General features: G+C 41.6%; 1 protein-coding gene across 1 annotated transcript in view; it reads right to left on the reverse strand.

The window, feature by feature from the left end:
- The window catches only part of NBAS (NBAS subunit of NRZ tethering complex), a 388,118-nt gene that overhangs the window by 277,646 nt on the left and 94,272 nt on the right, over positions 1-16,200 (reverse strand). Inside the window, exons 14-19 of the mRNA XM_055121563.1 lie at positions 14,761-14,954; positions 13,380-13,637; positions 12,149-12,274; positions 8,487-8,638; positions 4,586-4,726; positions 4,275-4,353 (exon numbers count right to left, since the gene is read on the reverse strand). Coding sequence (XP_054977538.1) covers positions 4,275-4,353; positions 4,586-4,726; positions 8,487-8,638; positions 12,149-12,274; positions 13,380-13,637; positions 14,761-14,954 — 950 coding nt within the window. The remainder of the gene's footprint in view (positions 1-4,274; positions 4,354-4,585; positions 4,727-8,486; positions 8,639-12,148; positions 12,275-13,379; positions 13,638-14,760; positions 14,955-16,200) is intronic.

The following is a 16,200-nucleotide window of genomic DNA, read 5'->3' on the forward strand; positions in this document are numbered from 1 at the left end:
GACCACCGTGATCCCCAAGCACACAGCATGGACTAAGCCCTGAGCACCTTAAAGAATGGAAAGAACAAAACCAAAAGCAAAACCAAGCAACGCTGTTATAGAGGTCATGTTCCTTTTTTAACATCTTCATCAGCTAGGGATGTATGTGTATGGATAAAATCGAGTCCTGTCAGCAGTTTTGAAAGACATGAGAAGTGGTCAGGGAATTAGTCAGGAAAACGGGAGCTGCAAGTGCAGGAACCCGAGTTTTATGGTGGGCACCATCCAGCCACGTGCAGCACCAAACGCAGCCTGAGCACCACCACGTGCGGTCCTGGTGGGCTCCAGCACCAATGGGCCTGAACAGGACCAGGATCGCATCTCAGGACCCATCCACGCAGCCGTCTGGCTAAGAACTATCAAGAGTGGGTGCCTTGGGATGGGAGAGGCAGGCTGAAAGCAGACTGCAGACCGAACACAATGGCCACTTAACATCTCTACTGCAAACCACAACACCCCATAGGAGAGAGGGAGCAAAAGGGAATGCCCTGCCACAGAGGCGGGGTGCGGGTGGTGGGAGGGATGCATTGGTGGTGGAGAATGGGCACTGGTGGAGGGATGGGTACTCAACCATTGTGTAACTGAAATGCAAGCACAGGAGTTTGTTAAGTCTGTAACTATACCTCACGGTGATTCACTAATAAAAAAATTTAAAAAAAAATAAGAGTGGGGGGCTGGAGTGATAGCACAGCGGGTAGGGCATTTGCCTTGTACGCAGCTGACCCGGGTTCTAATCCCAGCATCGCATATGGTCCCCTGAGCATCGCCAGGAGTAATTCCTGAGTGAAGAGCCAGGAGTAACCCCTGTGCATCGCCAGGTGTGACCCCAAAAAAACCAAAAAAATAAAAATAAAAATAAGAATGGGCCCTGAGCCCTGTAGGAAAACCCTAACCAAACCCAAACAAAAAAATATAAATGAAAGAAAACACTGCTGGGATGGAATAAAATTAAAATAATATTGAAAATGGCAGGGCGTTTGCCTTGTATACAGCCAACCCAGGTTTGGTTCCTCCATCTCTCTCAGAGAGCCCAGCAAGCTACTGAGACTATCCCATCCGCACCGTTGAGCCAAGCTACCTGTGGCGTATTCAATATGCCGAAAACAGTAACAACAAATGTTGCTGTTGTTACTGGTGCCCACTCAAGCAAATCGATGAACAATGGGATGACAGTGCTCCAGTGCTTGAAAATGGCTGAAGCCACATCATGAAAAAATCCCCCCCCTTTTTTAGGGGGGGACGTGGTATTGGGGGCTGCATTAAAATAATTTAACTCCTGTCAAGGCCTGGAAGAGCTTTCAAAGTAAAACCACAAACTCCTCACTAATATCTGCATCTTTACTCTTTGCCCCACATCTAGCTGCCCTGACTTGTCAACTGTTTCGGGTGCCTGCCACCTTCCTCAGAGCCAACGGCCTATTCTCACACAGCTCACTGAGATTCCATGTAGGCTACGGAATCGAAGCTACCTACCTATAAGCATTTGTTTCCTTTTCTTTTACTGTCTCTAACTCCTCATTTTGTAGCCATAAGATGAAGGAGTTCATCATCCCTGTCCAGAGGACTGGAAAGGAACCTGAACAGACTTCACTGCAAGTCAACAACGAATTGATGTTTCTCATGGTATTCTTTTCCCTGTTCCTTCAAAAAAGACACCATGATCCTGATGGAGCCAAATATCCTGAGTTCTGGGAACACAGCATCAAACAAGACATGATCCTATCTTTATAGAACTTTCATTCTCATGTTCGTTGACCCCCTAAGTAACTTTCCTCAACAGATAAAATATCACTCCCCGTGTAGTTTTCTTGGACATCCCCAGGAAAACTTCTGCTCCAGCACATGCTCTCATCAATTCTTCATTATTGCTTACTGCGAACATAATGAGGACGCCACAAAGACTAGAACCTGCTCATCTCTGGGCCTCAGCACTGACATTATACCCAGCCTACAAAAAAACACTCCCTCATGTAAAATTTAAATGAACCATTTTTTATCTCATTTATCACAGAATTAATAGAGTGATGCCCCAGGATTAGAATGCAATGGCTATCTATACCAATACATAAATGGCTAGTCAATTTACCTGAACACCTTCATTATTAAGTTTTCAAAGCAAATTAATCAACCTTACCTCATTTTCAATAGCTTAGCTTTTAAAATGCAAGGCTCAACAAATAGTTTAAAGATGACTACTGCCATTTAATAATAAGTGGGCTTATGACTGTCAAACAGGGAATAGCAATTTATTAACTAAACAGAAATTTGAAGAAATTAAGGGCCAGAGAGGTGGCCCAGGGGACAGGAACACAAACCTGTATCCAAGAGCCCTGGGTTCAATCCCTAGCAAGGCAGTTCTTCAGCACTGCTGGGAAAGACTCCCTTAGCAACAAACCAGGAGCTTACAAAAACTACCAGAAATACCGGGTACAAACTACATTCAAAAAAAGAAAGTTAACTGAATATTAAGACTCTAATTCTTTTTTGAACTTGTTATTTCTAACATCTTGTCATCAATGACACGATCACAAACAAACTATATAGCACTTATTTCTGAAGTATACAGTATACTGTATGTCTAGCACTGTATCACTGTCACCCCATTGTTCATCGATTTGCTCGAGCGGGCACCAGTAACATCTTCATTGTGAGACTTGTTGTTACTGTTTTTGTCATATCGAATACGCTACAGGTAGCTTGCCAGGCTCTAATGTGTGGGCGGAATACTCTTGGTAGCTTGCCAGGCTCTCTAAGAGGGATGGGGGAATCAAACCCGGGTCGGCCGAGTGCAAGGCAAATGCCCTACCCGCTATACTATCATATGTGTGTGTGTGTATATATATATACACACACACACATATATATACACATATATATACATATATATATCTCACTCCAGTATATAGTATAGTGTATGTTTACAGAATATTAATTTTATGTCGTATCAAAATATCACAGAACCCAGACATATGAAAAACTCACTTTAGAGGCTATAGTTATAACTATAAGGAACTTTTTGTAAATTATTGGAATGAATAATTATTACTTTGTTTCATAATAATAACCAAAGAAAAAGCCCTCTTTTCACCATAACTTTGTTTAAAACAAATATGTTTTAAAACTAGGATGTCAGCAGATGGGAGAGCAAGTTCGTTTTATGTTGCCTGCAGGCATCAGAATTATAAATACATAAAGTATTCCAGGGAAGGACATAACTAAATGTGACATTTACTGAGCACATACTTATGTACCAGTCCAAAAGAGAGATATCAAGGTGTAATACAGAATGCGGAAGTCACCTGCAAGTGAAGTCAAACTTTAAAGGCTAAAAATGTATAAATCCTAGGTAACTACAGCTGGGAAGGCCATATGGAAAGGTAACCTAAACTACATGTAGATGTACTTTATATATACATATATATATGAAATGTTCCTCACACTTTTGAGATATTTAAATGGATCTAAGTATCAAGTGCTAGTCAAGTCCCCTAAATAAGGACATCTGTATTTCTGTATTTATAGCTCTGAAAAAACAAATATAAAATATATATTTTAAGCTAAGAGTTCAATTTTGGTCTCGGTTAGGAAAATAGACCCATAACATATCATTTCAAAGAAAATGAGTTGGGAATATTCTTCTTATCATTAAAACCCAATAGTTTTATCACCAAAATATGATACTGTGGAAAGCTGTATTTCATAAAATTAAAGTCAAAACATAATTTAAATGATTGCAAGGGGCTGGAGTGATAGCACAGAGGGTAGGGCGCTTGCCTTGCACGCGGCCGACCCGGGTTCGATTCCCAGCATCCCATGTGGTCCCCTGAGTACCGCCAGGGGTAATTCCTGAGTGCAGAGCCAGGAGTGACCCCTGTGCATCGCCAGGTGTGACCCAAAAAGCAAAAAATAAAAAAATAAAAAAATAAAAAATAATAAAATAAAAAAAAATAAATGATTGCAAATCTAAAGCATGTATATGCACTAAATGGCTAAAGCATTTCTATTTCCTGTACTAACAAAACAATTTCTGACCTTTCACAATTTGTATTTTTTTACTAAGACCCGTATACAAGACAAACTGCTTCTGAACAAAATGAATTTTTCCCACTTCTGACAAAATAATTTTTCCCACATAAACAGCTCTGAAAAACAAGAATACCAGATAGTGGCACATCGTAGAATTTATAATGACAAGCCAAATGAACATAATTAGCTTGATTACAACTACTCCTTACCTCGTATGTTGCAAGCCGATCTAAGTAGGTTAATAATTTCAGTCTACAACGGCAAAGTTCCTTTTGTTCCAGTGTCAACCTGTTTTAGACAACTTTATTAGGCCACTTATACTTACATAAAAGCACATTCGTTAAGAGTTAGAATATAAATGGTCAATATTCCATTAAGCCTAAAGCCCATGGTGCAGCACAAAAGCACCAGGGTAAAATTTTAAAATGGGTTTAAGATGCTGAAATATTTTACAGCAGTTGTCTCTAGTAAACAGCACACTTAACTAATTATTTTAATAAAATTCAAAGTCATCATTTACTTTGAAAACTTCACTAATTTAAGTAGTTCTCGTCTCTTCTTAAGCTCTTTCTCCTTTTTATTCTTGGCAGGTTCTTCTTCAGCGGGGGACAGCTCTTCATAGGAGATTCCTTCAATATCTACTTCACCAGGTAACGTAAACCTGCAAGAAAAAAAATTTAAAAAAAACAATTCAAATCAACTTTCTTCAGTTTATGGAATGAAAAACTATTTTTCCTCATACTGATTGCATTACTGATCTTCAGCAAAATTACAAATGATTTGAAAGCTTCAGCTATTATGATTTATTCATTATACACATCGAATGAACTAACAGTCATCAGTAAGCTTCACATTTTAGAAATGGGCAAGTCCAAGTCCCACAGCCACTACTCTGGCAGCCGCATCCTGGCCTCACAGCCTCGCCACGTGTCACGGCAGAGCCACGCCGCTGAAACTCACAGGCCCAGTCCTAAAGACCCCGGAGTTCCTGAAGCAACACCTCCCAGTTCCACATATTGGCAGGACAACAGGGGATGCCGACTTAGATGTGAAAGTAGCACAGAAGCTGACTAAGCTCAATGGACAAACAGTAATACAAAAGGTTCAGCCAGCCGAGATTTAGTAAACTTTCAGAGGACTTTAATAACCCCACTGTGAGATGATATTAAAAGTTTTCATGTTTTTCTTTTACTGAAATATTTTTTAATGATTCCATCAATCATTTGTTGTTACAAGCCATATAAAATAAATTATTTTGTGCCTGCTAAGGGGGCAGGCTTAGAGGGTGAGTAGGAAAATGGAACAATGGTGGCGGGAAGTTAACACTGATGGTGGGGATGGTATGGAACATTGATTACCCAAAGAACTGTATGTTTAAAGAGGGGCAAAAAATAATTAGGCCAGAAACCCAAACCTACTTAGAAGAACACTTAAATCTAAATTCACTAGAAAACACTCTACGAGGAAAATGTTACCCAATTTCTATGTGTTCTGTTTAAGACCTTAAGAATATCAGCTTTGGGTGTTTTGTTTTCTTACTGTTTTTGTTTTTTTGAGGTGGGGAGTTGTTCTTTGTTTGGGGATTACAACTGAGTTGCTCAGGGCTTACTCCTGACTCTGCTGAGGGATCACTCCTGATGGGCTCAGAAAACAGTATCAGGTACTGGGGATCAAACCCATTAAGTTATATGCAAGGCAAGCACCCTCCCTGCTGTTCTATTCTCCAGCCCCAAGAATATCAATCTTATTTACATTATTTATTTGTCTCTCTGCCTTTTTGCGGTGCTAACAATCAAATGCAGAACTTAACAGATGGAAAGCATTTGTTTTCCCACAAGACCATAAACCCAGTCTTTGCTTATATTATCTAGTATCTTCACCCGGGGCCCCTCGGAGGGGGGTGGGTTGAGTCTCCCTCCCAGACCTGAGCAGAGCCCTCGCAGCCAAAGACCTCCAGAACCCAGCCACAGCCATGCTCAAGGACACTCTCCACTCATTTGGACAAGCTTCACACATGAAGGAACCGGCAAAGGAACCCAGGTGTGTGGGACCCGGGGCTGAGATATCCGCCTGCTCAGATCAGGACTGGGCCTCCTCCACCCAGATCCCCCTTTTTCCAGTAGCTTGGCAGCCATATCCACAAACTGCCCCTGACGCTATATAATCCCATCAATGGCCAAGATCCAGAGACTATAAAACAAAGCTCCTGGAAGTGCGCAGCTGCACTTGTGGCTGCACTTGTGGCTGTACAACCTCTTATAGCCTAGTTCTCCCCCTCGGGGAATCTGGCAAAATATGGAGAGCATCCTGCCCACAAGGCAGAGCCTGGCAAGCTCTCCGTGGCATATTCAATACGCCAAATATAGTAACAATGATGGATCTCATTCCCCTTGCCCTGAAAGAGCCTCCAATGAGGCACCTCTGGGAAGAATGAGTAAAGAGAGGCTGCTAAAATCTCAGGGCTAGGACGAATGGAGACGTTACTGGTGCCCGCTCGAGCAAATCGATGATCAACGGGATGACAGTAATACAGTGATACAATAATCTATGTTAGATCATATTTACATCTCCAAAAGTCTCATAGGCTTGATAAGCAATAGCTCTTGTGAAATAATTATTACATTATTATTATTAACTGACATTAATAATAAACTGTCTTGGCATATCAAATACACCATGGGTAGCCACCAGGCTCTGCCGTGCAGGTGACATACTCTCAGGAGCTTGCCGGGATCTCCAATATTCAATATGCCAAAAAGAGTAACAAGAAGTCTCACAGTGGAGACATTACTGGTGCCCACTCAAGCAAATCGATGAACAATGAAATGGCAGTGATACAGTGACACCATGAATAATAAACTAATGATTGGCCGGTGCTTAAATAATTTTTACTTTTGCATGATGCATAGCAATTCAATCAAAGTAACTATAATAAGAAGACATGAAGCTACATAAATGGATGGTGGATGAAGCTCAGGCTTGCTTAAAGTGGTTCATTATTAGCACACCCAAATGTCCCTTCACTCCATAACATTCAACAAATGGCTTAAAATTTGCTCTTTCTTTGCATCACAATGTCAAATATAAATATTTAACTTAAATGAAGCAGTATTTAGAGGTATCTTCAATGATTCAATGTCATTGGGCAACCCAATGGAAGCAAAGACAGACAAATGGGATAGTATCAATTTAAGATGTTACACCATCAAAAAAAGATGATCAGAATAAAGACACTCCACATACCAGGAAAAATATTTGCTCACTATACACATGACAAAAGCTTTAATATGCAAGACATATAAGATATTTATAAAACTTAAAAATGGGGGAAATTTAAACTTAACAAGAGAAAAACAAAACAAAAAAAATTTTTTTAATGGGGAAAAGAGATGAACAGAAACTCCTCAAGGAAGACAGAAGGTCAAAAAGTATATAAAAGCATACTCCACATCCCTTATCAACAGGGAAATGCATATCAAACAATAATGATGTCTCATCCTCACACCAGTGAACTAGCACACATCATAACAATCAAATACAACCGCTGTTGGTACGAATATGGTAAAAAGAGAATCCTCGCACACTGCTAGTGGGAATGTCAAATTGTTGAATCATTTTGGGGAAAAAAACAGACATGTCTAAAAAAACCAAAAATTCAGCTTCCATATGATTCAACAATTACATTTTTGGGCACCTATTACAAGAGACCAAAAACTCTATTTAGAAAAGCTATTGGCGCTCCTACTGCAGCACTATTCATAAAAGCCAAAATCTGGGGAAAAAATCCAAGAGTCCAAGAATCAATGACTAGACAGAGAAACTGTGGTACATATACACAATGGAATACTACTCAACTATAAGAAAAGACAAACTCATGCCATTTGCTGCTAGGTGGATGGAACTGGAGGGTGTCAGGATGAGTGAAGTCGGAGAGGGACAGACACAGAACATGTCTTAAATGAGGGATATAAAAAATTAATATATAAAGGACTAATAAAAAGCAAAGGCAACAGAGCCCAACAACAGATCCACAGCACTGAGCTTAGCATGGTAGGAAGACAACAAAGGCACAGAAAGAAGGGCTGGAGCAGGGGCCCCTGAGACAATGGAGCAGGAAGAAAACATTCTGGCACTGCATGAGTGAAATCCTACCATTAATAGTACTTTAAAACACAAGGATTAAAATAAAAATCCATGTGGATCTGGGGCTAGGGATATGGCTTAGCAATAAAGCATGTGACTTATGCGTGTGAGGACCTGGGTGCAACCCCTAGTACAGGAAGGAAGAAAGGGAGATGTAAGCCAAAGGAAACTGCTTCATTACAGAGCAGCCTCAATGAACATTTGTTCTTCCCAGTCTTAACTTTCAAGTGTTCACAAAGTCACTTTTATTTTCTAATCCAAATCTTTCTGTAACTCACCTGCCATCATCTGCTCCTTTCCCTATCGCTAGTAAAGCTTCCAGGTCTGTGCCTTTTAGTCCATACTGAAGGAGTTCTTTTGCAGAATCCACATTTTCAGGAACTCTTTCCAAACACTCATGAAGAACCCAAGATCGTTTCTTTATTTTACTCTGGATACAAAGAAAATAAAAGCAGAGGCATTAGAGAACATATGACACCTGGTAGCACCTGATAACTGCATTATAAAAATTATAAAGCTCAGGGTCAGAGAGAGAGCACAATAATTAGGGTTCTTATTGCACACAACTGACCTGGGCTAAATTCCTGGTGCCACCTAGGGCTCCAAGCCCTGCCAGGACTGATCCCTGAGGACAGAGCAAGAAGTAAGCCCTCAACACTCTCAGGTGTGGCTCAAATTATAATAATAATCAAATCAAATTATAAAGTTCTGCCTGAGAGAGCAGAGCATCCTAAGATCCCGGCCACAAACAGTTGCCAGAGAAGCTCAAGATAAACAAGAACATGTCCAAGAGATTAGTCAGATTTCGGGTGTTCCAACCGCTCGCTTCCTTCTAATGAAGCAGTGAAACACAAAATTCGAACATAAACATACATCATGTCAGACTCTTACAGACTTTTATAGATGATCTCTATTTTGCATTTGGGCTGTATAAAAGAACAGAAAACAAAGTTGTAAGACAAGATAGATACATCCTATCTTCACATCCTAATGAGTATATTTAACTTTGAAACATGGCGAATGAGGCAAAATATATCAAGAGTCCCTATTTACTCTGACCAAAGATGTAGCACTGGATCAAGAGACAAAGGAATGCAGCGATAAAAAGTCATGGGATGCTGCTCCGTAGAGAGGTCAAGGGCATGTTCCAATAGTTTTCTCCAAGTCCATTCAAAATCTGAGACTTGTCTTCCTCCTAGAATCACTGTGTTTACAAATCTGAAGGACTACCTGACATATAACCAATAATTCTTTTAAACACTGCAACCAACCAATTCTTTCTTTAAACATTGCACAAGTCATTCGCTCTTTTCTATGTCTCTGGCTTCTGCGCCAGTCTATTCCATCAAAACACAATCGTTAGGAAGTGAAGGCATCCTCGCCCTTCGGAGGTGTTCCCGCCACCTGTCTGCAGCTCCCTCTACACCTCCACAGTCAAAACTCCAATACAGCAGCCCGTAAAGACTGGGCCGGAAAGACAGAACAAGGCTAAGGTGCTCGCCCTGCATATGATCAACCCAGCTCAATCCCCAGCATCACATATGGTCCCCTGAGCACCACCAAGAGATTCCTGAGCACAGCCAGGGTGGTCCTGGAGCACAGAATCTGGAGTAAGCCTTGAGCACTGCTGAATATGCCTAGAAAACCAAAACACATAAAAGACTTTCAAAACAGACTCTATCGTGATTACTACCTTCATTAGACTCCAAGGCCATATAGCACAGTGGGGAGGGCGTTTGCCTTGCACGTGGCCGACCCAGGTTCGATTCCTCCATCCCTTTCAGAGAACCCGGCAAGCTACCGAGAGTATCCCGCCCACATGGCAGAGCCTGGCAAGCTACCCGTGGCATATTCAATATGCCAAAAACAGTAACAACAAGTCTCACAATGGAGATGTTACTGGTGCCCACTTGAGCAAATCGGTGAACAAAGCGATGACCGTGCTATTTATATTTTAGATGCAAAGCTTGCCTTCTCATGAAGACTATTATTTAGGCCCCTATCATACCTATCTCTAGAACAACACTGCCAATTTAATTTCTTACTAACTTATCTATTCTAACACCAGTCAGCTCCTTCAAGGATCAACCCTATCCTTTACTAGGCTCCAGAAAAAAATCCATTAAATGGGTAAACATGAACATGTGTGCTCACTGGCCTGAGTCACAAAAGGATAAAGATAGCTCAGGCTTGGGATTCTGACACTCTAAAGAGTACAAAGTTTCCTTTTGTCTTTGTTTTTTCATTTTTTTCTTCCCTCTCAGGTTGTCACCTCTGATGTATTAATAGTTTTTAGCACATTTTGTTGAAGAAGAAACTTCTTCCATGTAACTTTGTCAGATTATGTTCTTATTAATTTTCAAGTATTGGAGTACCTAAATTTGGGGGGTTTTTTTTGGGGGGGCGGGGCACACAGGTTGTACTTGGGACTTACTCCTGGTTCTACACTCAAGGATTAGTCTTGGAGGGGTCAGGGGACCACTCTGGTGCCAGGGATCGAATCTGGGTCTGCCATCTGCAAAGCAAACACCCTACTGGAAGTTCTATCTCTCTGACCCTTCATGCATACAAGTTTTTCCGAACAACAATTATCCTACCTACCATTTCTTAGAAGCTTCCTAAATGTAAAGGTGTCTTCCTTTCTAAATGTCAGACAAAAAGTCATACCCTTTTCAAAACATTATGTAAATTCAACTATTTCCTCATAAAGCTATATGGCAAAACAGATATTGCAGTTACCTATTTATTTTCTCACAGCAACAGGGATGGCTAGCTCTTCCCACTCACAGCTGACACAATATAAAGCTTTGTCAACTGCGGGAGAAGAGTCGCCTGCTTCTAGACCAGATGTGCTCCTGCTTGTTATTTTTTCACCTCACTCCTTTGACCTGATAGCCAGCAACGCACCTGGGGGGAAATCCAGGTGGAGGTTCCCGGAGGAAAAGAGGCAAGCCCACCTGCACCCCAGTGGGAGGTTTTTATTTTCAATCCTAATCCTGACATCTTATAGCCTAGTTCTCCCTCTCAGAGAACCTGGCAAGCTACTGAGAGTTTTCCTGCCCGCATGGGAGAGCCTGGCAAGCTCAGCTCCCTGTGGCGTATTCATATGCCAAATACAGCAACAGTGATGGGTCTCATCTCCTGACCCTGAAAGAGCCTCTAATGCGGCACCATTGAGAAGGACGAGTAAAGAGAGGCTGCTAACATCTCAGGGCTAGGAGGAATGGAGACATTACTGGGCCCGCTCGAGCAAATCGAGGATCAATGGGATGATAGCGATAGTGATAGTGAATCCTGACTGTGGTTCCACCTACCAGTTTTGTGCACATATGTTGGTAGGGGTTTCCTGCTACCAGCCCCACTTAGAAGCATCTTGCTCGTTCATCCACCTTCCTCTGCTGCTTCGCAACTAGGAACCAGGCCAGGCCCACAGAAGTTCAGAGAACTTTTCTTCCACCCCCTGCATGGCAACCATCCTCCTCCAGTAAGAAAGAAAAGGCTTTCCTTGAAAACTGGTTCCCTCTCTGGCACCTTCTTGCTCCTTCAGCCCTAGAGTATTCTTCAGGGTTATCTATAGACGGCTAATCTCTTGAGGCTAAAAAAAGAATTCCCATATTAAGATATTCCTTGTTCAAATTACTGAGCGATTTCTAGCTCCTAACAGGCTGTAGGTGAAGAAAAGCCCAAAGGGAGAGTAAGAGAAGGGATAAGGCAAGCCTAGGTGGATGCTGGCTGAGCAGCTGCTGCTCACTTATCTGCAGCTCCAAAAAGTCCAACTGTAGAGCCAAAAGAACTCGTGACAAGAGCACCGAGTTGAGTAAAACATGTTTCACCAACCACAGAAAAGGCAGCAATGTAAAATGCATTCGTAGGAAGCCATACAGCGAACTACAGCTCGCAAATTCACATTTTACCATGTTTCCAAAATACTGAAACTTACCAGGTAATTCTGAATGGAAGCAACGTTGACAGCGGACTTCCTCCACTGCCTCTGATACACGAGGTCGGTATCCAGGCCGTAGGTCTGAGCGAGAGACAAGGCTGCCTCATATTCTTCACTTTCAATCTGTGGGCATGAAAAGGAAGCAGCAATGTCACATTACTGACTTGTCCCTGTTGTCATTATGATAGAATGCATGGTGACAACCCCGCGTCTGTACAGCATTTTAGGCATCCTTATCTATCTCCTGTGGCACCATAAGCTCACAAACATTGTGAGGAGCAGAGAGATCAGCTACTTCTTTTAGCACTTTAACAGGAGACAGGATGAGAAATGTCCACACTTATGGCAAGACCGGGACGAGCAGTAAATCAGCCTCACTCCTCGCGCCGAACTCCACGAGGCTCAGCAGGAAGGCCAGTGCACAGCGTGGCTCTAATCTGCTTCCCGAGCAAAGCCCTGACAGGAAGGCCGGGGGCCTCCCTTCCCTCACCATCTGCAGTCTAATCAGGAGGCCAAGGTCAAACGAAGGAGAGGAAAACACCCGGGCCCAGCTACGGAATCCGTAGGCTAATCAAATGCTGCCTTATCCACAGTGTGAATTTAGATTCTAAGTTTAAAAAACAAAACCAAAAATACCCTCTATAATAGAATACTGATAATCCTGATTATGATTTTATGTTAACTCTAATGCTGATATAAGTCTATAGTACTTTACAACAAGTCTATATAACTTTATAATACAGAAGTTTAATACTAATATTTCTTAAAACTTACTGTTGCTAATGCCCCAAAGTAGAGAGTATTGGGAAAACTGCCTGCCATGGAAGCAGGGTGAGGACAGGGACGGGGTGGAAGGAGATATACGGGGGACACTGGAAAGTATGTGCTGGTGGAGGGACGGGTGCTCAATCATTATACGGCTGAATCTCGAACATGAAAGCTTTGTAAGTGTATCGCACAGTGGTTCAATAAAAAAATAAATAAAATAAAAAGTAATGTGAAGTTCATGCCCAATTCAATCCGCTTAATCAGTGGCTGAATAAATAGCAGTATTTCTACCTCAAAAAAATAAATAAATAAACTTGCTGTTGCTATTTCTAACATATCTGGGGAGATGGCTGAAGAGGGATGCCCCTGTCTTCCTTTGGCAGAACAGGTCTTTCTCGGTGAAATAAAACCCATCTGGCTGTCCCGGAGAAGCTTCGCCTACAAAGGGCTGCTCTCTCACCTTTCTCTGGTAAAGTTCCTCTGGAGTTGTTGAGCGCAAACTCACAAGGCGATAGTTCTTGGTGATGGTCCGAGGGCGCTTCCGGGGCGGGGCAAAACGCTCCATTTCCGTCACCAAGTACAGGCCCTGCTTGACATAACCAAAGTAGCGAGCCTTGGCAGAAGTTTCCTGGTCCGAATCAGAATCCTCTTCACCTTCGTCCTCTTCTCCGCCTCTAGCCTCCAAACGAGACCGTTTGGGTGCAAGTCTAATCTCACACTAAATTGAAAAATAAGATGGTAACTTAATAGTGAGGAAGTGAAAATGGTCACTTAGAATTAATCAGGGATATATCTTTAATTATCCCCTGGTTATCTTCATTACATTAATTGTGACTAGGTCCAAAAGTGGAACTCAGAGGAGTACAGCAGCACACATTACAGACATGACCAGCACAGACATAACAGCCCTGAATATCCAAGAACAAAGCCAATTTGTTAGTAGGTCATAAACATGCTCCCCTAAATACAAATGTGGCAATTATTTTAGGTAAATAAAGAAGTTTAAGAATGTTTATTCTTCATTCTTAGTACTTTTATGCATGCTATGGCAATCCAAGACTTTTTAAGCCATCTGGGAAATGAATATGAAGTATTTATTGGCTTTATGAGAATAGCTCTCCTACCCTCTTTGCAAAGTTCTGAGACTGAAAGCCTGACTGTTAAAGATAACTTTCATTTCTGACTTGACAGAGTTGGCTTAGATTTTAAGCCCTGGTTCTCTTTAAAAAACATCTTTAGACTCAGTAACAAACCTTGAAGGAGAAAAAGTATTTGTCAATAGGCACTAACGTTAAAGTTATTGAAGGCTGTTACCCTTGAGATTTAAAAAAAGAATTTCAAATGGCCAAATACAATCTTAAAATGTCACCCTTGAAAGACTTAAAGCAAGGATTTTAAATGACCAAAACATAATCTCAAGACTCTAGCTTCTAATTTCAAGTCTTTCTCGACAACAAACAAGTTTTATTTTAAAAAACAATTATTATACACGCACACACACACACACACACACACACACATATATATATATTAGTTGTCCAACTACATAGGGAAAAACGTTGTGCTTCTTATGTAGTACTACTTTTTTACATTGTAAGATGACTACTCAAGAAGAAAAATACTCTGCAACTGAAGGAATTACGCTGCATAAAGAGTTAAATAACTAGACTTTTTTTTCCATTTTCTTTTTACATGTTTTGAAGGAACAACAATCTTTCTTAGGCTGCACGCGCCCGATTTCTAATTTCAGTCACATATTTTTGTTTTTAAAGATAAGACTAGAGATTAAAGATGGAAAGATTACCACAAACATAAGGTTGCTTTGAGGGGAAGAGCATTACCTCCAAGCTTAAAAACCCCCCATCATGGGCAGCAGTGACTTGAGGCGACGGCTCAAACCATTCACAGGATTTTCCCAGCAAATTCTTCAGAGTTTTCACTGATGACACAGTCAAAGCACCAGAGCAGCGTGCCAATGTCACTGCACTGTCTGCCCACCAATTCACATCAATCAGAGGGTAGAAGGACTCTTTATCTGATGGGGGGAGAGGAAGTAAATCAATACAAATGCACTATTCAATGCAGTTTCAATACAAGGTATCTAGTACAGCAATCAATTTAAAACCACAATTGTGCATGAAAGGACGCTAACTACCCAGAAGCAAAGACTGGAGAGACAGGACAGCGCTTAAGGCCTCTCTGCCTTGCATCCTCCTCAACCCCAATTATACCACCAGGGGTCGCTACTGAGCACTGAGCTCGGGACAGGTCTGCACGCCGCCCGCTGTGACCCAAACACCAATTTACAATTTTTTAAAAATTCCCTAAGGCAGGTGGGCAGACACTCAGATGAGAAGAGCCCCTCTCTGCACCTAGAAAACAAGGTCATCCTCTTTGACATCAGAGGGGAGCCAGCGAAGAGGCATCTGAAAGAATTCTTGCAAAGTGGCACCTAGTTTAGGACCCTCACGCCCTTTTATCTAACCACATTTCCCCATACCTTTCCACTTTTCATCAAGCTTAGTTTTAAAATGCTCAGGTTTAACCCTTCCATTATAAAGGATTCCATGTTCCATTAAGTTTAATGTGAATAAGTATGCTTACTCTTGTTAATATGTCTTTTGCCAGTGCAATTTATTGGACACCAACTAGCAAATGTGGGACAGTAGTAGGAAAAAGAGAGAAGTTTTTTCCTCCCCTAAGCGTTCAGATTAGAAAGAAAAATCAGAAAATACATTCAAAATTTTGAAAAATCAGGGACCAGAAGCGGTGGGGCGTTTGCCTTGCACATGGGCCATCCAGGTTTGATCACCAGCATCCCATAAGGTCTGCCAAAACCATCAGAAGTGATTTCTAAGCGCAGAGCTAGGAATGAGCCCTGAGCAACACAAAATGTTGCCCAAAAACCAAAATAAATTATCTTTAGCAATGAAAATTAACTAGGATCCATCAAACTAAGGCTTTCAAAATGGAAAATGGCAGGCACAATATTAATTATAGTTCTATTACCCTTTTTGACAGTGACAGTGACCGAATTTGGCTTCACAAGAGTAACTCAATATTGGGCTGGAGAGGGGAGAGCAGGCAAGGTGCCCGCCCTGCTCCCCACACACCCCTGTTCACTCCCTGGCATTGCATAAGGTCCCACCATGCACAGCCATGCTGAGCACAAATCCACGAGTAAGTTCTGACTTGAGCATTGCCAGATGTGGCCCAAAAAAAAACAAAAGACCATCTCATTATTTAGAGAAAGTAAGACTATAACAACTCAATATTGTCAT

The sequence above is a fragment of the Sorex araneus genome, chromosome X (genome assembly GCF_027595985.1).
Source record: "Sorex araneus isolate mSorAra2 chromosome X, mSorAra2.pri, whole genome shotgun sequence".
NCBI classification, from domain to species: Eukaryota; Metazoa; Chordata; class Mammalia; order Eulipotyphla; family Soricidae; genus Sorex; species Sorex araneus.